We start from the raw sequence: 24,894 nt of genomic DNA, 5'->3' as shown, positions 1-24,894 counted from the left end.
TTTCACAAATAAATCCTCAATGAACAGAAAAGAGTACAAGGAAGATTTTGCATATATACAAGTTAATCCCTACAAGAAGATGCAGATAAATTGTTATGCAGGAGATATACATGTGCGTTCTGCTAATAGAAAATGAGCAGGCTGCAATTTGGTAGGTTGAATAAGTGGGAATCAGTATCCGAACTCTACATGTGAAATGGTTTCCTGGGTGTCGGTGCTCGGTTCTCAACAGACTGCAATCTTTGTTTGAGATGAAATACTTCTACCTGAGCATGTAAAGTGGATGCAACTGAGATTCCAAGGCCTCAAATTATCAACTAGTTAACATACCTATGGAATAAATAACAATCAAAGAAGACAAAGTCTCAATTGCTGGACACTGGGTTACAAATGGATACCTGGTCCACTCTGGCTTGGTTTAGGTGAAAGGAATTAAGACATTGGTACATAGTACATACTTGGCTGTGCCTATCAGACCCCATTCATTATTGAGCCATTCCAGCACCAACCCTTCTCAGTAGCCAGGAAAATGGACCACAATAATCAAAAAGATTATTGCATGCAATATACGTAAACTAGAACTGAGGGCATACCTGTAACTGGAATGCTCTTGCTCTTTCTCCTGCAAGAACTCCCCTGGTTGAATGCAGCTCCTACATATCCCAGATGACAACAAATAGTGCCGTTATTTAGGTGTTAACTTCATAAAACACGAGTCATTAAGTTAAAGACTTCACAAATAAAATTGATATCACACCTTTTGTGTGTCATCCAAAACTGCCTTGAGGAAAGCTACATCATGCTCAAGTCGCACATTGTCTGAGTGGACAATGTTTGATAGGCTGTTGGCATCTTCTTGTGCAAGTTCAACACCTGCTAGTTTCTCTTTTAGCATTTCCATCTCCTTCATTGTGTCGGCCAGCTTTTTCTCTATGTCCTGACGACTCTTAATGACAGAAGATAAGTTTTTCTCTGCAGCTTCACGGCCTGCCAATGAAGCCGCCAACTGCGCTTCTAGAATTCCATTCTTCCTTACCAGGGCAGCAATTTTTGAATCATACAATTGATAGACATTTGAAGGAGCTGATTTACCATCAGTTTCTGGGATTGCAATCTCATCACTTTCAGAGAGAAGGTTTACATTTGCTTGCTTCTGGAGGGGTCTTGTGTTTTCAGAATCGAAGACAAATGGTGTTTCCTCTGCAGAGCTCATAAGTCCGGCAATATCAGTCTGAACTCCCATATCCAATACCTTGGTTCTCTGCTCCATTGCATGGGACTATCGTTATTATTTCTAAATAACAAGAGAATATAACCCCCATCATATGGCATGGCAATAAGGTCTAAAATAATATACCATACATGAAGGAGTGCGCAATTCAACCACACTCATTGAAGGTTACTCAGAAATACAGTATAGGGAATGTATAGACAAGCAAAAGCAACCATATCAAGTTTGGGGACTAACATCTGGTGAAACATCACATTCCTTGATGCCCCCCAGGCCATCCTAGTTGGGGGTGAATCATTTCAGCTCAGCCCGGGCACACAAACTTTGAGGTCAGGCCTCAGCCACATATTTATATATTATTTATGTATATAATATACATTATTTTATGTTTCATTTTATATTTTATATATAAGTATTATAATATGGCACATATAATACATATTATATATAATAATTTATATTATATAATTTATAAAATAAATTTTATACATATACCACAAGACATAATATAAAATATTATATATATTTGGTATTTTATAAAAAAATCATAGGCCCAGAATTCGGCCCAGCTCATGATCACCCCAAACATTATTTTATGTTTCATTTTATATTTTATATATAAGTATTATAATATGGCACATATAATACATATTATATATAATAATTTATATTATATAATTTATAAAATAAATTTTATACATATACCACAAGACATAATATAAAATATTATATATATTTAGTATTTTATAAAAAAATCATAGGCCCAGAATTCGGCCCAGCTCATGATCACCCCTAACCCTAGTCAAGCTTGTCAAAAACACTGGAGTTTTAATACAGGGGTAGGAAATTGTTTCCGCACTACAGAACCCTAGTTTAGAGTAAATTTCCTAGGTTGCCCAACTTGAAGAATTTCAACTACATTGGGTTCAGGTTAGGTTCAGACCCATTGAAAATTTAACAATTTCTGTGTACAACCCCAACCCAAGTTGCACCCCTAAATTATTTCCTCTTTAACCAAAAATTTAGTCTAGTTACACATTCACGACATACAAATTACAGTGTAGAAAATGAACTCAAAGATACTAACATTCATGCAGATCACAAGAATTAGGACCAAAAAACACAACACAATAGATTCAAGATCATGGAGTGCAGCATATAGTTTTTGTGCCCTTCCTTGGATAGCAAGGGTTATGGTTAACAGAAACTTAGTAGGCAATATCATAGGAGCAAACTTCACGTGATTTACCTGTGAGGAAGAATTTTCATCTTCAATATTTTTCAGTATTTTGAGAGATGTATTGCATTCTTCCTCATTATGAAATTGCTTACGAAGTGATACATTGCCAGAGGTAGGATTTGTGTCAAGTAAGCAATCTGAAATAGATTTCCTGCCAGAGCCATGATGCTCCAATGCAGACGCCAAATTTTGTCTGGCAACAGAACCAACTGGGCATGAAGGAACACCACTAAATTGAGCAGCTAACCCTGTGACATTTGTGCAATTCTGGAACAGAATTTGGCCTAACCCTTTATCAGGTGTAGATCGCCTGTCCACATGTTCTTCATTCTTTTCCATCATCAATACTTCTACCTGTGCAACAGTGCAAGTGGTAAATACAAAAATAAGATCAGCGGTGAAATTAATTTATGTATGCAAGAAAATGAGAAAAGATTGTTTCTTCTTCAACCTGGTTTGATGGCTCTTTTTTGGATCCCCCAAATGCAACAAGAAAAACCTTTTCCTTGTGCTGCACAAGAACTAAACTAAATCCCTGTACAAGGAATACAAAACAATTATGCCAAAAAATACAAAAAAAACAATACATGTCTTTGAGATATATGTGCATGCCCAATAGAACAACAATGATAAAACAAGGGTTAGTAACTAAGTATAACCAAATTTAGAATAACAACTATAAGAAAAACGCAAAAATAGAGCTGCTTCTATGGATGTTCAGATGGCAATTTGAATTTTTCTTAATCTACAGCAAGATTGACAAGATCTCTTAATAATTCAGGATAACAAAAGATAGTAAAATAAAGGCAGCAAATAAAGACCTCCCTGACCAGGACTAAGGCTGAACCAGACCACCCCAAATATGACAGTCATGAAACTCAACACACTCCATAATCTAACCCAGAAGAACCAACACCATGTACGGTTCTCTCCACCATAGACCTCTAATTAAGATGTCAGTTAGTTGGCATATCTTCATACTCATCTGAACAAGATACTCACTCTGATAGCCAAAAATCTAACATCCTTTATCAGACAATGAAGGCTCCAAAGGTCCTCACCTCTATCTCCATCCACCCAACCATTACTTCAGAGTCCACCTCAACCTCCAGAATAGTTGAACCAACTTGGTTGCTTTAGAACTTTGCAGATCAAATTTTCCTGTTTCTCACTGGTTATGTTGTTTATTCTATACTGACTACAAATGAACACCACAAGAAAGGAAACAGTTTCAGATGAAGTGTTAGATCAGAACACCTTTGCATTCAAGCACACCATCCACTCCATTAAAAGAAGAAAACAGTAGAATACAGGAACAAGTGATAAGAAATCAACTGAGGGGAAAAAGGGAAAAAGCACACTGTCCACTATCTAACAACACCAGTTATCAGCATTCCCAAGATGTGATCACCTAAGAGCAATCACTTCGCTTCATCTACCAGTCTTCCCCTAATCCTATACATTCTTGACTCCTTTAAATTTAACTTCTCCAACCTACCACAGAACCTGCAACCCTATGAAAAACTTCTAACATCCCCATTGCAATTGAAATTATATCGATCAACAAATTAGATTGATAAATCTATGCTTTTATCCCTTTCTTCTAATTCCAAAAATACTGTCCTCGAAAATTCTTCACCACCAAAAAAGAACAATCCCAACTAATTACCAAAAAAAAAAAAAAACAATCCCAACTTCTTGCCGACTTTATGTCAATTTTTTTTAATGGTTTACAATCCAAGTTTTATTAATGTATGATATAAAGAATGATGTACAAATAGATATTTGCCAATCACCCAATAAGTTTTAGGCTAGCCCTTACTACCTAAACCAGTTTCTTTCATGTTACATACAACCATTGGGGATACTCCTGCAAAAGAAATCATTCCTGTTAACACTTTGTGTGGCCACTGCATCAACCAACTATTTGCTAGTGTTTGAACTTAGGTAACAATTGTCCTCAATTCTCTGGCCAGATGTCATACTTTCCTCATGATGTGTCAATAATGCCATGAATATCAGCTTTTTTTTGGATTTGTATTGCTAGGCATTTCTGGCGCAGAAATTTCCGAGCCTGTACACAGTTTTTATCTAAGCCAGGCCTGGCCCAGCCTGGATTTACTATCACCATCATCTAGGCTTTGTCCCAACTATATGGGTTGGTTATCTGAATCATGCCCATGTCCTTTTCTTACTACTTCAACCCAAGTCCTTTCTGGCCTGCCCCTATCTCTTCTAGCCCCTAAAACTTCTAAGAGATCACTTCTTACAAGTGCTGTAGATGGTCTTCTTTGCAGATGCCCGAACCACACTTCCCCAACATCAATACTCATCTCAACCAATGCCCCACAAGTTTCTCCATTCAAAGTCATTCTCACCTTGCTGATGGAAGAGGTGAATTTACCACCTTCTACTCATTATTTAGATAAGTATCAATGTGCACATCCACAGAAGCCTTTTTGTTTTTTTCTTTCTTTTTGAAAAATGAAAATCATTAAAAATAGGAAAGAGGCTACAGAGGAAGAGGCCCAAGGACCAAACAACAGAAAAAAACAAAAACGGTTGTTGGAGGCCCATTTTACTATCACCCTTTCAACTTTCCTTCAAATCTTTTCAAAAAGACACTAAATAAAATATGGATATTTGACAACGTGCATCCTTTCTTGAGCGTGCGAAGGCAGATATCCTTATGGCCTTCATATGCAAGGCTACAGGTTCAATTCCCAACAAAAATAAACTTATCTGAAACTCCCCTAACTGAATTTGAAAATTGCAATAGTCATGCTGTACAGACATGAAAAACCCATTGATTAAAGAACACTTTCTCATTTCTTGACAATGAGAATAGAAGCTTCATTGACCTGGGATGATAGGCAGTAGTAAGCCTCTTGATTAAGAACTGGTAGAAGACTGCTATGTTGACCTAAAATTTTTTAAACAATACAGACCAAGTTGATAGGTTATTCACCACCAGGTCATTGTTTCTGCTATCCACGAATCAAAACAAATAAAAGGGATTGAAACTTGGAAGTCACAAGTCAAGCATCTAAAGCCAAAGAGACAGAAACTAGTACAATAGGAAAATGAAATGTAGTCTGAGACTTAGTAGAAGTACAAAGTAGTATCATCAGAAAAAGAATAGAAGAAACAATATCATAAAAGAACACATTAAATAGTCAACCAACATGGCTTACTTTGTTGGCAGTAATAGAAGAAGACGGTGATGCCACAGCTACAGACCATTCAACTTTTAGCACATCAAAGACCAAGGTTTCAGCATGCCCTGAGAGAGATAGAGAGATAGAGAGAGAGAGAGAGAGAGAGAGATTCATTATCAGTATGTATAGGTGCAGTTTCTTCTGAGCAAGTTTCGAAGTATCAATACACCTGATACACACAAACATGTGTATCAGGTGTTTCAGGTGAATGGAAAACTTTCTTTTTTTAATTTTACTCATACTTTCCCAGGGGGCTGATATTAATGGTATTTAACATCTAGAATAAGACTTTTGAAAAATGCCTTAAAAGGGCGTATCAATGAGCTGCTGATACGATACGATTCAAAATTTTGAACATTGCTTGTGAGGACTTCGGTTATGACCAACCAAAGCCAAACCAAAAAAACAGAATTCCTTAACATGACAAAGGTGAAAATCACCCCAAAGTTACTTTGAATTTAGGTGGCATTTGGTTTGTTCATAAGGAAACCTGCAGTATGGTTGAAACAACTGGGCCCCACTTTTGTCAAAGTTGCAAAAAAGTGGCTTTTGTAACCATGCAGCCCATTTGGTGGTAATTCTATAGCCTATTGCTTTTAGTTTTTTGAATCATGCAAACCCAAAAGAGGGTATCATGCTTGCATGAGTTTGGCTGTGGGCCAAGCAACTTGCCACCTGGGCATTATTATATAACACATGAAAAAAGCTTGTTAGTACCATAAAGCAGGGAGATAATTACAGGACCATGGGATTTGTGGTCCTGGAATCACAGAATCTGCCCAACAAACCCCCAAAAGCTGTTTAGTGCTTCACAACCACAGGGGAAAAAACATGGACCAGAAACCCCCTTAGATGATCCCAACCCAACCTAGGTGGGACAGTTTGAGCTTAAAGCCTTACATGAAATTTAACATAAAATTTCTTTATTCTTTTTTTTATGGTAAATAGCCAAGTTGGTTGAATTAACACCTTCTGAAAGAGTAATGTATTGTATTAATCATTTCATAAACATTTACATGTATAGCTCCTGCACAGTCAGAAACTATACAAGGAGAAATACACCTTTTAAAATTTTAACATGACAGTCAGTTCTTCCTTCCAAGAATATTATAAAAATAAAGTATCATAATCAAAATAGCCCGGTGGTTGAAGGCCTTGTGAACTGCAAGCCAAGAGGGGAGAGTCATCACAGATTTTTTTATCACCACACCCCCACCTGACATTGGTGCACTTTTTCAGAGCATTTTGTGCCACTGTAACATGAAGACCACATAATGATATTTGCTTGTTCTCACGGTCCTCTCTAAGAGGCTGACAGAGGTTGACATGGATAACACCTCCATGGCCACTGCATAGTGTTATTGTGTTAAGACAAGCAACTTTCAGGGTTGTTGACCATCAGCACAATAAACACCAACAACCCATGCAGCAATGACCTCAAAATGCATGTTCCTCCCCATTTTAACATCAACTGTCAAGCCAAATTAGCACAAAGAGTTCCCTGATATACTGTGTCTGAAATTGCTTCCAAGTCAAACTTTTAAGATGAAGGACCTGGGCCCACTTATTTTTATTGGTTGGAGGTTCATTATGTCGTAAGAGGTTATCTTGCAAACTAGAAAAAGTATTTCAAAGATCTAAGCATCTTGGCTAATCTAATGACAATTTGGTCAATAGTCCAATGGAATTTGATGCTAATTGTAATCTGTCACAGATAAAGGACCCCTCTGACCTCAGGATGTGAGGAAGAAAAAATAAATAAAAGAGAAGAGAAGAGAAAAAGACAGCAGGATGTGAGGATTTTGAATCTAGTTCGTGCAGAGAAAGGACCCCTCGGACCTCTTTTATATTAATAAACATAAATATTACAGAGAGGTCCAGAAAAATTACAAAAGACCACTCCCCTGCGCCTGAAACACATAATAAAAAACACCTTACAACACTAATTAACACAAGGAAGATGGAGTTTATCCTTCCATCATCCATACTTCTTCAATTCATCAAGTCATAATCAACTCAATTCAATAAAGTTTTATCCAAGCTATATGGGGTTGGCTACATGCCAAGTGATAAAGTAGGCACATCAACCAATTAGAGGGTCAATGTAGCTAGAAGATTCAACCCTCCAAGGTCACAAAAATCAGAAATAAACAAGATGAATACCAATAAACAACAAGTTTATGCAATTCTTGAAAACTTTTCTACAAGACAAAGTTGGACATATGCCTTTTCATGGGTCCTGCCTTGCTACAGGATAAAGTTGCAAAAACTTACTCTTTACTAACATTCCTCAATAAACAGACAGAGAAACCACAAATGATGAACTCACGGCAAGCAAACATAAGTCTATAATATGCCTTCAGTTTTGATGCATACGTTTTTTCCTGCTTCCACCCCCAGCGATATACCAGTTAGTTCCACATAAAACTCCACAGCAACCAGCTCTAGGTGATGGGTGGAAACCTCGAAGTTTAATCCTTGACCATATCATCTGACAAAATTAAAACTACTATATTAGAATCTTGTAACAGACCAAGATCCACTTTATCAGCTGTTAAAAGAAATGCCATATGATTGTGAAAGACAATCTTGTCAAGAAAATCAAAAGCAAAAACTGCTCAAGTAAACATACTGTTTCAAAATCAAGCGAGTACAAGTCATTCAGAGTACTAGATTTCGATGACCCTCCAAAAATGTAGAGGATTCTGTCATCATAAAGAGCAGCCACATGATTGGATCTTGCAGACGGTCCTGTTCCTCTGCATACGCATAAGAGTTCCATATTTAAACAGCACAAATAGTATTTTTTGTATTATATTTAACCATGAAACAAAACTGAAAATGATACTCAAAAAGGTAATGGGAAGCTCCAATTTGACCAACACAGAAGATACATCCCTCTGCAAGCACTTCAAGGGGGGCTTTTTATGGAAACCAGTAGCAAGCGATTCATATCATATAATGAGAGATACTTACGTGCAATGAAGCGGGAGCCACATCAGAGACTTTAGATCAAACATATGGAGATCATTTAATTTCCTTCTTTTGGAATCTTCACCCCCAAACAGGATCAAAACAGAACCTGCTCTGACCACAGTATGCCCACTACGAGCAACCTACATTGCATGTCAATTTTAACTGCCATCTTTCAATATCAAAATGTTACAGACCCTTTACTTTCAATCTTTCAATCAATGAAGCTACACGGTTCTACATACAGTAAGATCAGAGAGAGCCAACATATCATGGTATTGAGGATTGACATATATTCTTCCCCAGCAATGACACATTGCCAAAACGTGTGAACTCAACAATGATAATGTCACCCATCATGATGTTATGAAAAAGTAAGATCAGTCTACATGTGGGAAATATCAAAAATTATCAGAAACTATGCACTGAATCACATATTTGGTCACTTCATATGCAGGAAATACATAAAAGGAATACATGTACCTTAATCCTTCTTTTTGTATTTTCCTCACAAACTAATGCTAGGAATTACAGCAAGTCAAAGATGATGTCTTTTTAAGAGTTTAAATAGGGAGCCACAAAAGAAATTGCTTTGTAGAATACAATAGAGATCAGGATAATTGAAAGCCTTAGAGGGCATACAAACAGGGCAATGGTTTATCGAAGCCTCTTCTTTTCTTAGATGAAGAACATGAGAAGTGAACATTACTGGGGTAGGCGTGCGTGTGCAGGACTGCAGGGGGGATGTAGAAAACATGTAAAGGCTTTTAGGAATTCAAAATAAAGCCAGACCCTTTCATGCTAAGCATCTTCCTTCTCCCCTACAGTGGTCATCCCCACGCAAGTTTTCAGGTGAATGAAAACTTTTTTATTTAATTTTTCTACTCTCATGCTTTCACAGGGAGTCAATATTAATGGTATTTAACATATATAAAAAACAGCTTTTTGAATATGGCTTAATAAAGGTGTTTTGATGAACTGCCACAAAAAAAAGCCGCCAATACGATATGATACACCCTACTGTATTGAAATTTTGAACATGTAGATCGTTAGTGACTTTAAATATCAACATAGTTAGTTTAGTTTCAAGGTGCATATATATGATTCTAGGCAACAATGAAGCATGTAATCACGTAGATACCCATCTACAAGATAGAACTTTACATGAAAAAAAAAATTGAAAAATAGCAATACACTTTACTAAAAAACAATGAATTTCATATTGAAAAGGCAATCATTTTAAATGTGATAATTGCAAATATTTGAAGGCAAAATCTATGGTGCATTCTATGGAAATTGTTGTAATATAACACAAACATGAACACACCAGTGATAAAGTGACACATCACTGACATCTTGACATTCTTAAAAGTCTTAAAACGGTAAGTATGCCTTCTGTAACATGAAACAATGAAAAGTAAATAGACCATGCGATGTCTTTAACATGATTGGTTGATTTTTTTATTTAACATGCAGAAAACATTCGAAATACACCCAAGTTGGACTCATATTTGAAACAAAACATTGCAATAAAATAAGTATTTAATAGAGCAAAAGAGAAATTGCATGCCAAAAAACTACTTTATAAGTAGAGAAGGCAATGATTTTTCAGTATTAGAATATTTGCAAGAGACAGAAAAATGAAAAAAAAAAAAAGTACAAGGAACTATGGTTTGTTCAATGAGAAACAGACCATATTTGCAGAAACAAAGTGTTTCCTATCCAGAAACAGTAAAGAATAGAAAGGACACTTGTCACAAAGCTAAGTAAAGAAAACCCCTGTGGTACAACCTAAGTAACTAAAAGAACTAACAGTCAATTAACAACACTCCCCCTCAAGTTGGGTTGTGTATGTCTGACTTGTCACAAAGCACATTGTGCTGCAAATACTAAAGCCCCTTGATAAACATATGCAAGTTGATCCTTTGAGTTGACATAAGGAGTGCAGACTTCACCTTTCTCCAGCTTCCTTATAAAATGCTTGTCCACTTCAATATGCTTTTGTTCCATCATGGAGGATAGGATTAGCTGCAATATTTATAGCTGCCTTTTTGTCACAATAGAGAGACATAGGGTTGTCAACACCAAACCCTAACTCTCCCAATAAGTTCTTTATCCAAAGCACTTCAGCAACCCCATGTGCCATAGCCTTATATTCAGCTTCAGCACTTGACCTTGCCACTACACTTTGCCTCTTGCCACTACAATTGGTAGACTACCTGTCATCCACTGTACCTTCCCAGCCAGTATCTTTATACGCCTCCACTTTTAGGTGACTGGTGACCATGCTTTCTAAACAAGAACCCGGTTCCTGGGCAGATACTTCTTCAAATATCTAAGTACTCAAGTGTGGTATCTTAGGTGAATGCATGAACTAACTAAAAACCCTGATAGCATGAGCAATATCAAGGCGTGTTAGAGACAAACAATCTTCCTACTAACCTTTGAAATTGTCTCACATCCTTCACAGGTTCTCCACCACAATCACGCAATCTACGACTGATATCAATAGGGGTATCAGTAGGCTTTGCACCAAGTTTGTCTGTATTTTGTAGGAGACCTAGGATGTACTTCCTTTAAGAAACAAAGATACCATTTTGTGAACGAGCAACCTCAGCTCCATTTTAAATTGGGTAGCCAAAATTTATTTTAATTTTTGTATTTCAAAACTCCAATTTCTCGTGATAAATGATGATGATGTCATCCACATATACTATCAACACAACCACCTTCTCCCTAGGGTTGTCAATCAGTCGAGTCTAATCCGATCACCCGACAGACCCAATGGACTTAAACCAATAAGATCAATTCTGGTTCCAACATTTGTCCCAATGGGTCGGTTCCAAAACCTAATTTCTTGTCCCGATTATTATCAGGTCGATACCGGGTCCACCCTATCCTGAACTGATTAGAACCCGCCCTAAGGCATATAGTAATTATATATTAAATATATATAGTATTTAATAATTTTAATAGATTACATATGATGTAGTATTTAAGTAAGATATGTCCAAAATGGTCATTTTGGTAGGGTTTCAACTAATGAGCATTTCTTTTCTTCTCCGTTGCAATAACAAAAGAAGGGGCTGCCAGCTACAGCTTCTTGAACCAATGAGCACTGAGCAGTGAACTTGATCACCGGAAACTGAATATACCATTCATCCATCCGTCCATCCATCCAATCTAACCTCTCTCGTTGTTCGTTTATCTCTCTTCTCTTGGCGTCGCTTCCTCTCATTAGTACGTTCTCTCCCCAATCTCCACAGGTCATGCCAATTGATATCTTCATGTCTTCTTATTTTTTAAGGGTTTCATCCATCATCCATCCATTTCTCATCATTCGTCTATCCGTCTCTCACCGTTGTTTTCTCCTCACAAGTATGTTCATCTCCCACCATCCATCTACAAGACTGCATAGGTGTTCTCTTCATTTTTGTCGAGTTATAATTGGGTCCATCAAGTTGGACCCAATTGTCTCAAGAACCAATCAATTCGGTTCTGGTTCCAAAAGTACAGACCCTATAGGGTCTGGGTTGGTACCAGGTCCATGGTTTTTGTAGAGGAGATGGGGCGAATGGCCCATAGACTGTCACTTCATGTTATGTTATGTTTCTCTCTGTTATGGGCCTTATTCTGGGCCCATACTCTGTAATGTTCTGTTTTTTGTATTTTTCTACCCACTCAAGGGCTTCTCTGTAATTTATCAAAGATTAACTTAAATAAAAGGTATTAGACTGTTAGAGGGAGGTTTAAGTTCGAACTCCTCATCCTCTAACTCTCCTTGCCGCAATTCTCTCTCTCTCTTTTCTTCTCTAATCTTCTCTTGTTAGTTTTTTCTGGTTTTCTAGCACAGTCCCTACTTCTAGGACTGTTTTTCAACTTGGTATCAGAGCGGGTCGTTACTTGGCGTGTCCCTCATGTGGTTCTAGTTCAGCCAACTGCATGAGGAAGTTCTAGGGCTGAATGTTTGCAGTCATTCACCTGGTTCTTGGAGGTCATTGGAGGGTGCCCAAGTTTCTATACACTTGGAGAAGGGTTCAGTGACCAGGAGGAATCAGAGAGCAAGTTTTTTTTCAGCCTAATTTGAAATCAGAGAAAAGGGTTTTCGAAGCTAGCTCAAAGAGCAAAGAGTTTGGCCTGGTTTGAAGTTCAAATCAGAGATACTGTAAGTTGTTTTCTCAAGTTCTTTGTTGAGTTATTTTTTGTTATTTGGGAGGACTGTTAAAGCATTCAAAGCACACCTCCATTCGGCCCACTGTTGCTGGACTGATTTCTGGGTTATTCTAGAAGTATTGTTCGGCTGTTTTTTGGGCTTCCAAACTGCTGAAAACTAATTTAAATTAAGTGGTACAAGCCTCTACTTTAGTTCAGCTGTTTCTTGGACCTAGACAAAGTGTTCTTGAAGTGATTTCTGCTTGTTAACAGTGAAGTGTTGACCGTTGCATGCATAGTGTTTGTAAAAGGTCCTCTTAGGTACTGTGGACTGTTTTCTTTGTTCTCCTTGGGAAATTATTGTTGGGAACCAAGAATATATATTGTTTGGAGGCTTGTTGATTGTTCCTTGAGGGCTGAACCAGGGTTTCTTCTCTTTGAAAGTGCTGCCACCGAACTTGGTTCTCACGGCTGTCAGTTCTGAACTGAGTTTGTGTGTTTCTGTGTTTGCTATTACTTCAACTCTATCTGAGTTCTTTGAAGTCAGATCACTTTTAAAGGCTTGTCGAAACCCTAATTGAAACTGTTACATAATGGACTACTCAGAAATTGAGAACAAGAGCACTGCTGAATATGGACATAATTCGGGAACTACAACTGATTCCTTGTTGGTTGTAATTACAGTTAAATTGGATGGAACCAATTATTTGGCCTGATCACAATCCGTAAAAATTCATATTTGCAGTAGAGGAAAGTGGGGGTTTATCTCTGGGAGCAAGAAAGCTCCCCCAGAGGAGGATCCCTCCTATGAGAAATGGGTGCTGGAGAATTATACAGTGATTGGGTGGCTTGTGAACTCAATGTAGCCACAGATTAGCCAACATTACTTGTGGATGAACTCGGCTAAAGAAATCTAGGATAGTGTTGCAGAAACTTACTCCCAGAAGTTGAATGTTGCTAGAGCCTACAAATTGAGAAGTGATGTGAAGAATCTAAGGCAGGGGGAAAAGTCACTTGCAGCATACTTCTCAACCCTGAAATCTCTATGGCAAAAGATTGATTTGATAGAGGTTGTGACATGGGATACCCCCAAGGATGCTGAAAACTACAGGAAATTGGTTGAAAGGAATAGGGTCTTTGAGTTCTTGACAGGGCTGAACTCTGAATACGACATTACAAAGCAAAACATCTTGTCCAAAGCATATACTTTGGACAGTAGTGAAGAAAATAGGAGGCAAGTGCAGGTTCAAGGAGTCGGTATCAATGATCATTTTGCAAATATGGGAATTAAACCCAAAGGGGTTACAGGAGCTCACAATGGCACAGGAAGGAAGGAGGTGGTGTGTGAATATTGTAAGAAGCCGAAACACACAAATGACAAGTGTTGGAAATTGCATCCCAATCTTATACCTATCAGATTCCAGAAGAAGAATGATAATAGAAAGGCAGGAAGTGCACATGCAGCCACAAGCACAGATACAGAGGTTGAGTCTACCAGTGCACAGTTGGCAGCCATGAAAGCTGAATATGAGAAGTTTGGAAAGATGATCAGTCAGCTTGAAGGTGTATCTTCATCATCCATCCCTTCTGAAAGTCCAGCCACTATTGCATTTGCTCACTCAGGTATAAGGGCTTCCGCTAACCATGCATCCACCTCAGGTAATCACAAAACCCCTTGGATCATAGACTCAGGTGCTTCTGATCACATGACCAACATTTCCACTTTGTTTGTTTCATATGATTTACTTCCTGGACGTGACAAAATCACCTTAGTTAATGGTTCTCTTGCCCCTATTTCTAGCAAGGGAACTGTCAAGGCTATAGACTCCTTACTCTTATCTTCCACTCTCCATGTGCCTAAATTAAATATCAACTTATTATCTGTAAGTAGCCTGACCAAGTCATTGAATTGTTGTGTAACATTTTTCCCTTCTCACTGTGTGTTTCAGGACCTGAAGTCTCAGAAGGTGATTGGGAGTGGCCATGAAGCGAATGGAATATACTTGCTCGACACCCCTGGCCAATGCTTTGATCATCCCAAGAATGTTGCTTTTGGTTCTACTTTTTCAGAGTCTGTTAGTCAAATTATGTTGAGTCACTGTCGGTTGGGTCATTTACTTGTTTCTGCTTTAAGCCATTTGTTTCCAAAACTATTTAAGGGAGTCAGTGTGTCCAGTCTCAATTTGAGTCCTGTCAGTTGTCAAAGCATTGTAGAAAAAATTACCCTGTGAGCAATAAAAGATCATCTTTTCTTTTTCATATTGTGCACTCTGATGTGTGGGGGCCTTACCACTTATCCTCTATGGGGGGTTACAGATATTTTATCTTGTTTATTGATGACTTTTCTAGATTCACTTGGATATACTTGATGAAATCCCGGGATGAAGTCCCAAGACTTGTGAGGCAATTTCATGAGCTTGTTTTAACTCAATTCGATACCAGAATTAAGGTTTTCAGATCTGACGATGCAAAAGAGTATTTTGAGAAGAGTTTATCCTTGTATCTCTCTGACATGGGGGTTATTCATCAAAGCTCCTATGTTAGAACCCCTGAACAAAATGGAGTTGCTGAGAGAAAAAATAGACATATTGTTGAAGTTGCAAGGAGCCTTTTGTTTGCCTCACATGTTCCCACAAGATTTTGGAGTGATGTTGTACTTACTGCTACCTATCTCATAAACCGTATGCCATCCAGGGTTTTAGGGTTTAAATCCCCCTTTTGTCTTCTTCATCCAGACAAGGATCTCTTCCCAATTCCTCTTCGTGTGTTTGGTCGTACCTGCTATGTTCACATTCCAAGTGTGCAGAGACATAAGTTTGAATCAAAAGCCCACAAATGCATATTCCTTGGTTACTCCCCCACACAAAAGGGTTATTGTTGTTTTGATCCAAAGATTGGCACCCGACATGTCTCTATGGATGTTACCTTTGATGAACTTTCTCCTTTTTATGGTTCCTCTCAGGAAGGACATTGTCCACAGGGGGAGAGTCTGTCACAAGTTTTTGTTCTTCCTCTTCCTGTCCCAGTTGAGTCTCTTGACAAACCTGTATCCTCACCAAATGAATCAAAGGAGGAACAATCACTTCATACCTCTAGTCCTAGTGCCCCTATTTCTTTACCTCTTCGTCATATCCATAATCCCAAAGTGTATTGAAGGCAGAGATCCAGGAATGAGCAAGTAGTTTCCTTTACAACAAATGAGGCTCATACATTCCCAATCACAGATGAGATAACAGGTACTGCTTCAGCTCCTTTGGAATCATCCTTCCCAGACCTTGATGTCCCCATTGCTGTTAGGAAAGGGAAGCGGAAGTGTACTGCACACTGCATTTCCAACCACCTTTCTTATGACCTCATTTCTCCTTCATACTTTGCCTATCTCTCTTCTGTTGCTTCTAACCCCATTCCTAGGTCTGTCTCAGAAGCTCTTGGTATTCCAGAATAGAGAGATGCCATGGAGCCTGAAATGGATGCTCTACATGCAAATGGTACTTGGGAGGTGGTGGATTTGCCTGAAGGAAAGGATCCAGTTGGGTGCAAGTGGGTTTTTACCATTAAATACAGGGCTGATGGAACTGTTGAGAGGTACAAGGCCAGACTTGTTGCAAAAGGCTACACACAGACATATGGGATTGACTACCTGGAGACTTTTGCCCCTGTTGCCAAGATGGCATCTGTGAGGGTTCTTTTATCTCTGGCAGTTCACTTTGATTGGTCTCTCTATCAGTTAGATGTAAAGAATGCATTTCTAAATGGTGACTTACATGAGGAGGTCTACATGTATCTTCCTCCAGGGATGTATGGGAAAGATATGCAAGGAAAGGTATGTAAATTGAAGAAATCTCTTTATGGTCTCAAACAATCTCCTAGAGCCTAGTTTGAGAGATTTAGAGCTGCACTTGTTAAATTTGGCTATGTTCAGACACGGTCAGATCATACTCTGTTTGTGAAGAAAAGTAGATCTCTAGCAGTGTATCTCATTGTGTATGTTGATGACATTACAGTGACTGGTGATGATGCCTCAGGCATTCTGGCCCTTAAGTCTTTCCTCCATACAGAATTTGAGATCAATGATCTGGGGGGGGTTGAGATACTTCCTTGGCATAGAAGTTGCCAGATCCAAGGATGGGATTCTTATTTCCCAAAGGAAATATGTTCTTGATTTGTTATCTGAAACTGAAAAACTGGGTGCAAGACCAGCTGCAACTCCCATTGATACGAGTCACAAACTTTCAGCTTCGGATGGAACTTTGTTGGAAGACAAAGGGGTTTTTCAGAGACTTCTTGGGAAGCTTCTATACATGTGCATGACTAGACCAGATATTGCGTATGCTGTCAGTTGCATTAGCCAGTTCATGCATGCTCCTAGAGATACTCATATGGCAGCAGCAGAACGGATTTTGTGCTATCTGAAAGGCTCTCCAGGGAAAGGAATTTTATTTACCAAGCATGGTCATCTGAAACTTGAAGCCTATACTGATGCTGATTGGGCTGCAAATATTGATGATAGAAGATCTACTTCAGGGTATTGCAGTCTAGTGGCTGGTAATGTTGTCTCTTGGAGGAGTAAGAAACAATCTGTTGTGGCCCGATCCTCCGCAGAAGCAGAGTATAGAGCCATGGCACATGGAGTCTCGGAATTGTTGTGGCTAAGGTCCTTAATGGAAGAACTTGGGATTGATCATGGCAAACCCATGATGTTGTACTGTGATAATCAGGTTGCCATCAACATTGCTCACAACCTGGTACAACATGATCGAACCAAACATATTGAAATTGATCCACTTTATTTGAGAAAGAGTCTCCTCCGAAGAAGTGTGTCTTCCATTCATTACCTCTGAAGGACAATTGGCAGACTTTCTCACCAAGGGCATTTCCAAGGCAAGGCTTCATCATGACACTGGCAAGCTGGGCATGATTAACATCTATGCTCAGCTTGAGGGGGAGTGTAGAGGAGATGGGCCGTATGGCCCATAGACTTTCACTTCATGTTATGTTATGTTTCTCTCTGTTATGGGCCTTATTCTGGGCCCATACTCTGTAATGTTTCGTTTTTTGTATTTTTCTGCCCACTCAAGGGCTTCTCTGTAATTTATCAAAGATTAACTTAAATAAAAGGTATTAGAGTGTTAGAGGGAGGTTTAAGTTCGAACTCCTCATCCTCTAACTCTCCTTGCCGCAGTTCTCTCTCTCTCTTTTCTTCTCTAATCTTCTCTTGTTAGTTTTTTCTGATTTTCTAGCACAGTCCCTACTTCTAGGACTGTTTTTCAATTGTTTTCCTTGTCAGTCCAAGACTGGTTCTACTAGGTTCTGAGTTCTGATGCAAAACCATCTCTTTGACAGTCCTACTCCTAAAACCTCTTAAAAAAAAGGGTGTCATCATACTAGCACTGCATGAATCCTTCCTATCTTCTAAACCACCATATGAAATCTATTGAACTAGGCTCTAGGGGACTATTTTAAGCCATACAAAGACTTCTTCAACCTATGCACCTTGTCTTCACTACCCTTTAGCATGGAAAGCTTGTGGCTAAACCATGTACACTTCCTCTTCGAGATCACCATTCAAGAATGCACTTTTGATATCAAGTTGGTGCAATTCCCAATCCAGATTTGCAACTAATGAAGGGACTCAAATAAAGTTCATTTTTTGCTACCAGAGAAAACAACTCAGCATAATCAATACCATACACCTAAGTGTACTCATCTTTGAACAAATATCCAATATGAAAATCTTTGAAAAAAGTTAGTGCAATTCCCAATCCAGATTTGCAACTAACAAAAGGACTCAAATAAAGTTCATTTTTGTATCGGGGGAACCGGAAAACAACTCAGCATAATCAATATCATACACCTAAGTGTACTCATCTTTGAACAAATATCCAATATGAAAATCAAACTTTGATAAAAGTTGTATTGTGGGTTTGAATATGGAGGAAAGAGAAATCTTAGAATAGTAGAAATCTTCAGATGTATGGTTTCTCAATGGCCTATGAATTATTTGGGACTACATTTGGAGGATAACCCAAGAGGTATTAACTTCTAGAACCATGTGATCGAAAGATTTATAATGAGATTATTCATCAAAAAATAAAAGATTTACAAAGAGATTGGCTTCGTGGAAGAGAAGTTGCTTGCCTTTGGGAGGAAGGATCATAATATTTAGGTCAACTTTACTCAACTTGCTAGTTTATTACCTATTGGTGTTTAGGATTCCAAAAGAGATTAGTAAAAGGCTAGAAAAGTTTATGAGGGATTTCTTATAAGAGCTAAGGGAGGATAAAAAGGACCATAAAGTAAGTTTGGGTGTGGTTAAAAGAAGTACGAAGTTTGGTGGTTTAGAATTGGGGAATATTTAGGAGAGGAATGTTACCTTGCTAAACAAGCTGCTTTGGAGGTTAGTAAGTGGCTATGGAGGTTGCCAATTGCCAGAGACAAAGTGTGGGTAAAGGTGATCATTAGCATTCATGGGATTGCAGCTGATGGTTGGGATGCTAGAGTTTTGGTTTGGGCAACAAGAGCATCTCCTTGGAGGCCCACTCATGCCATCCTACGTTTTTTTCCTGCAACACATCAGGTATAATGCCTTTTTTGGTCAACTTGTAAAATTCTGGGAACATGTTTGGTTGGGCAAATCATCCCTAAAAGAGCAATGCCCTTCCCCTTATAGCATTGTTTTTTTACAAGTATTCCATTTATACCATTGTTGGGAGCATGTTTGGTTGTGGTTCCTTCCAATTCAAGATTTGAGTTTGATTGGAACTTGGGGTTAAGAAGAGGCTTGTGTGACTCTAAAATAAGTAGTGTTTTAACATTGCTCCAAGGTCCTGAAGGGGTTTTCTTGGATCTTCTAAGAAGAGATAATAGCATTTGGACTCTTTCCTCTTCGGGATCTTTCACTTGTGCCTTTTTTCTAGTCCTTAATACAGTATGGTGATAGTCTTGAAGGGGTTTTCTTGGATCTTCTAAGAAGAGATAGTAGCATTTGGACTCTTTCCTCTTCGGATAGGAGGTTTCTACAAGAAAGTGTATTTGGAAAGAATTAGTACTTGTGATTTACTCCAAAGAAAGGGACCTAATTGGTGCTTATCCCCACCGGTGTCTTCTTTGTAAGGCTAACAATGAGACTTTCTATCACTTATTAATCTCCTATCCCTTTGTTTCTTCAATTTGGGTATGGTTTCTCTCTTTGATTGGGTGCAGGTGAAACCCCTTGCCCAATGTACAAAGCTTGTTTGCCCGTACTTTTGCTAGCTAGAAGAAGAGAGGAAGAACATTATGGAGGTGTACAAGAGCAACAGTTTGTTGGATAATATGGGAAGAAAGGAACTTGAGGACATTTTCAAAAAAGGGAGGAGTAGGGATGCCTTTGATGAGGCCATCACTATTAGGGTGGTCCACTGGGTTTTGAGGATATTCCTGCTGTTGACCTGATGAGAAAGTGGAAGGAAGTGGCTCCTTCAGCTCCCCACAAGGCTGTCATTAGGCCTTCTTAGTCTCCACCAATTAGTGGATTCATAAAACCGAACTTTGATGGAAGTAGTGAAGGAAATCCGAGTCCCTCATGCATTGGAGGTGTTTTCAAAAATGATGAAGAATTATTGCTCGTTTTTCAGGCCCTATTTACGTGGGTGATTCTCTGAGGGCTGAAATTTTGGTGGTTACAGGAGTTCAAAAGGCCAAGGAAATGAATATCCATAAACTGATAACTGAAGGGGATTTAAAGCTGATTATAAGCTGGCTGCAAAAGGAGGAGGCTGGTTGGTGGGTATTAGTGAATAAAGATTTAAGTGGTTGTCACAAGGAATAGAAGTTAATCTGCATTGGGTGAAAAGAGAAGGTAACTCCTTTGCTGATGCACTGGCTAAACAAGGGGTGGGAATGAATCATCTATTTTGGGCTCTGTTTTAATATTGTGATTCTGTTTTTGGGAGAGATAAAAGAGTTTATCTCTCCCTCCTTAATTCTTGCATCTCTTTAATGAATTCGCTTCAGCTATTAATCAAAAAATCAAAAAAAAAAAAAAAGATGCAGTTTTGTTTGATTAAAAAATTTCACAAAAACTTTGTAAATTCTCATCCTCTAAGTTAAATGGAATACCGGAATGTCTCCTTTTGCTTCCATAAGTGACCAGCATTCTGTTTCTGTATCAAAAGACCATACTGCAAAACCCAAAAAGAAAGATGAAATTTAGCATGGGACAGATAAAACAGATGAGTCGCCTCCGAATGTGATAATACAAAGAACCACCTGAAACTCTGTCACTTGCTGGGTCAGTTTTTCCACCAATCAGAAGCACCTTTTTACCCCAAGAAACCTGGTTGAAGCAAGCAACCGACACAATTTTCAGTGCTAGCTGTTATAAAAGCTACCCATTCCATTATGTGGTGTAATTTGGCTAGTTATCATCTAATTTTAAGCAATGGCTGATTAATAAAGTGTATGTTTAATCTGGCTGATATCTGGACAAGAAAAGGTTTTGTTATTTTACATTTAAAGAATGTATTTAATAGAAAGGCATAGGAAATTAAAGAGAGGGAGAGAGAGAGAGAGAGAGATGGAAGATCTGAAAGGACAAGATATGAGAATCTAGCAGTTAGAAGCTAAAAGATTTATACCAGGCTATGACCTTTGCACGCAGGGATTTTCAGTGGCAAACTACTTGGTGATAGATAAAGCTTTGATGAAGCAGTAGTCCAGGTAAATCTCTCAAAGTTGAGTACCTGAACAAGCAGCCAAAAGAAAATACTTAGCAGGTTCCAGAAAATGTACGAGACATACAACAAAAAGAAAAATAATTAGATGTCAGTTAAGGCTAACTGATCTGCAGTCCCCCCTTACCCACCTAACCCCCTTCTCATGTAACACACTACCTAAAAGAAACTATAACATCCCTTTACCTGGACATCATCTAACAATTCATGACCTGATTCACCACCAACTACCACCATTTTGTTCCCAATTACAGCTGCTGCATGCTATATCGAGAAAAATAAAATAAGTTTAGCCTTTAGAAGAATATTTTACAGACAATCATTTTTTAAACAGCAGTCTTTGCAAGGCAAACTAAGAATGAAGAGTTGAGAATATTAGCACATTGAATCGAGGCTTAGGTTTGTCTCCTATGGTTGACAACACCATCCAATTCTCAGAGTTTCCTGGTGTGCGGTTATCAGTTTCAGATCGAGAAGAACACTGGCAGTTAAGTTCATCAGTATGACTGCTTGTAGGTGCAGCGCTTTCTCCCTGCAAACATTAGAAATTAATGCACATCTTATGGGTACAAAACCATATGCGAGTAGGTTTTAAGTCTTACATTTGAATGGCCGGCGCGCTTGGCTGGTCTTATAGGACTTCTAGTCCCCTGAGTAGAATCTGAAAGCTGGACTTTCAACCTTGATGCAAGATATTAATGAGATTAGAGACATCACATTGTAAAATTATTAAATCTTTCCTTTCAAAGTTATGAGGAATTTTTTTTGGTTACTTTCTATGTTCTGTGTGTGAAAAAAAAAAGATAAAAAAGAAAACATATATAGCCATAATTGTATCATTGTAATGAATACACAGAAAGCAGCCCACAAACCATGCATTTTGAATGAAAAGAAAAAAAATCCAAGTTCCCAGGAGCAATAACCAATCAGACATGTAATAGAATTTTTAATGATCATCTAGCCTCGTTCAATTATATGGGGTTGGCTACATGAATCCTGTTTCACCATTCCATTTGCTTAGTGCTATATCCACTGTTAAATCATGACTGCTTAAATCATTTCTTACCACTTCAACAAATGTCCCTTTGCGTCTAAACCAATCGGCTTCAGTTCAGTTTCGGTTACCGGTACGAACCAAACCGATGGTTAACTGAACGGGTCAACCAGTAAATCAATCGGCTTCCGTTCAGTTTCGGTTACCAGTATTCCAGAAACCGGTAGGTCCGGTTCGGTTTCAAAAATAGGCCCATAGTTCGGTTAACCGAACCGTGAGCACCCCTACTTCTAGCCCATTCAACTGTAATAGATGGTCTTCTATGCATATAACCAAATCATCTTAGTCTATTTTCTCTCATTTTATCTCCTATTGGAGTTACTCTTAGGTTCCATTGAATGATTTCATCTCTTATCCTATCCTTTCTAGTTTTTCCACTCATCCATCTCAGCAAATGCATATCTGCCACATACTTTTTTAAAATGTTTTTTCTCGACTGCCCAAACCCTGCTCCATACAGCATTCTGGCCTTACAACTGTTTTGTAGAATTTTTAATAACAAGGAACTAAAATCTGGAAAGACTAATAACATCTTTTTACAGTTATGACCAAAATAGAGTCTTCTTTACCACCTGCTCCCCCAACCATAACCAAATCAAGAACCACAATTAGCCTATATCAGTTATTCAATGGTGTTTTGCCTCGTAAAACCTAGCAAGGATTTCAACCAGTGCCATGTACCAATGCTACAAGTGAAATGTAGAACACCATATCAATAGGATTCCATCAGACACTTTTGAACTTAACCTCTACAACTAAAAATGAACCAGCTACATGAAGCTACCCTGTAAAAATAGATAGCAGCATTTTACACAGTCACAGACAGGTATGTGAAATTTAATGCAACTAATTGGTTCTAATGCCAGAAACATCTCAAACAAAACATAAAGTGCTAGATATTTCAACCATTGCAAGTTATTATGCACTCTCACCCTCTCAGTAAAGTCTAAAATGGCATTATTTGATTATATAAGAAACAGCAAAACAGTACAACCACACCAACAAAAGAAGGGGTTTCTGTGAAGCTATGGACCAAACCCCTATTTCTTCTGGTTACAAATATCGCCAACAGTAACGGCAAAACTCGAGTTCCCTAATCCGTTGACTAGCATTAATCTCCAGGAACTCATTCGAGCACTAAGGCACAACATTAGAACGCAGTATTCCTCGCAGCTTAAAGGATAACCATATGGCTTCAATTTTATGTTTACAAATATAACTCATTTTCTTCCCACATTTTGAGAGCCTGAACCTAAAACTCCAGCATCATTGTATGCATTTCATCTCCGCTAACGCCTCTTCCAGATCATCAACAAAAGGATCAAAAACAAAAACGAAACAAGAAAAAAAAAAAAAAAAAAAAACTCACCTCCCAAGCTTCATCCGCCTTCGGGAGAATCCAAACATTTTGACCGGTCCGAGAGTCCACGGCAAAATAGATCAGTCCAGAATCATTGAACTCTAGTCCAACCAAAACCTCCGCGCAGAAACCCTATCCTTTAAACCTTCACGGGCAACAAAAGAAACTACATTATCAAAAAGAAACCTATAAAAGCTCAGAAATAGTAACAAACGCGAAAAATATAAACAGTACCTTAGCAACCATACAGAAATCAACAAAGTTGACGAAATAAACAGGTTCAGTCAGTTCCTTCTTAAAACCAAAAGCTCAACTTTCGAGGGGAGGTGCGAGATGAGTGAAGGTTTTAGCGAAGAAGAGATTGCAAGGGAACAGACTTAAGAAACCACCGAAGTTACCAGGTCGGATTCAGAAAGAGAAAAAAAAAAAAGGGCAACGTAATCCGGTCTATGAGTGGATTTGTGAATTTTCGTGAAGATTAAAAAAATCGTCTTTCGCTCGTGAAGCTATGGTGTGATTTTCTTCACGCAATAAATTTCATTTGTTTTCTAGTATGAGAACTGCTTCTTAGTTTGAGCTGTAACTGATAGCAACTGTTGCAGTTGCAGGGATTTACAGTACAAAGGTGCGCAGGATAGCGTTTGGTTGTTTCCCGCTTGGCACTTTATCACCGTGCCATCAGCGACAACGTTGCTATTCTGCGCGGGGGAGTGAATGCGCATCTCAAAAAGACGTTGCAAGTGAAAAAATGGGTCATTAATTAGAGACCCCTATTCTTTTACATATTTAATAAAATCAACCCTCTAGCTTGCATATATAACTAAAATAAATTGACCGTTTATGAGGAAGCCACAACCTCTTAATAAAAGTCGAAAATATGAGATTTTTATTTCAAAAATAACCCTAGTAAATATTTTAAGAAAAATATACCCCTCTCCCCACATTATAACCT

The 24,894-nt window shown here is 38.4% G+C and overlaps 1 protein-coding gene across 2 annotated transcripts; it reads right to left on the bottom strand.

The window, feature by feature from the left end:
- LOC148867400 (Galactose oxidase/kelch repeat superfamily protein) lies at nucleotides 1-24,578 on the bottom strand. Of its 2 annotated transcripts, XR_016109901.1 has the most exons (18): nucleotides 24,177-24,497; nucleotides 23,952-24,087; nucleotides 22,131-22,209; nucleotides 21,911-22,060; nucleotides 21,715-21,792; nucleotides 21,433-21,537; nucleotides 21,065-21,131; nucleotides 20,915-20,976; nucleotides 8,666-8,805; nucleotides 8,322-8,448; nucleotides 8,066-8,180; nucleotides 5,666-5,754; nucleotides 2,923-3,006; nucleotides 2,481-2,825; nucleotides 758-1,261; nucleotides 594-653; nucleotides 399-510; nucleotides 1-266 (listed from the first exon to the last, which is right to left on the bottom strand). XR_016109901.1 is itself a non-coding variant. In XM_088978016.1 (17 exons), exons 2-17 carry the CDS (start codon nucleotides 23,987-23,989, stop codon nucleotides 186-188), a joined length of 2,124 nt encoding a protein of 707 aa, XP_088834142.1. In that variant the 5' UTR covers nucleotides 23,990-24,087; nucleotides 24,177-24,578; the 3' UTR covers nucleotides 1-185. The 2 variants fall into 2 exon arrangements, 1 of the variants encoding a protein (XP_088834142.1); XM_088978016.1 differs by lacking the exon at nucleotides 399-510 and having other exon boundaries at nucleotides 24,177-24,578.
- Between the last annotated feature and the right edge of the window lie 316 nt (nucleotides 24,579-24,894).

The sequence above is a fragment of the Nelumbo lutea genome, chromosome 3, assembly GCF_056320005.1.
Source record: "Nelumbo lutea isolate HS-2025 chromosome 3, American lotus-T2T, whole genome shotgun sequence".
Lineage (NCBI taxonomy): Eukaryota > Viridiplantae > Streptophyta > Magnoliopsida > Proteales > Nelumbonaceae > Nelumbo > Nelumbo lutea.
The sequence above is the reverse complement of the archived record's forward strand: the minus strand, read 5'-3'. Positions and strand labels throughout refer to the sequence as shown.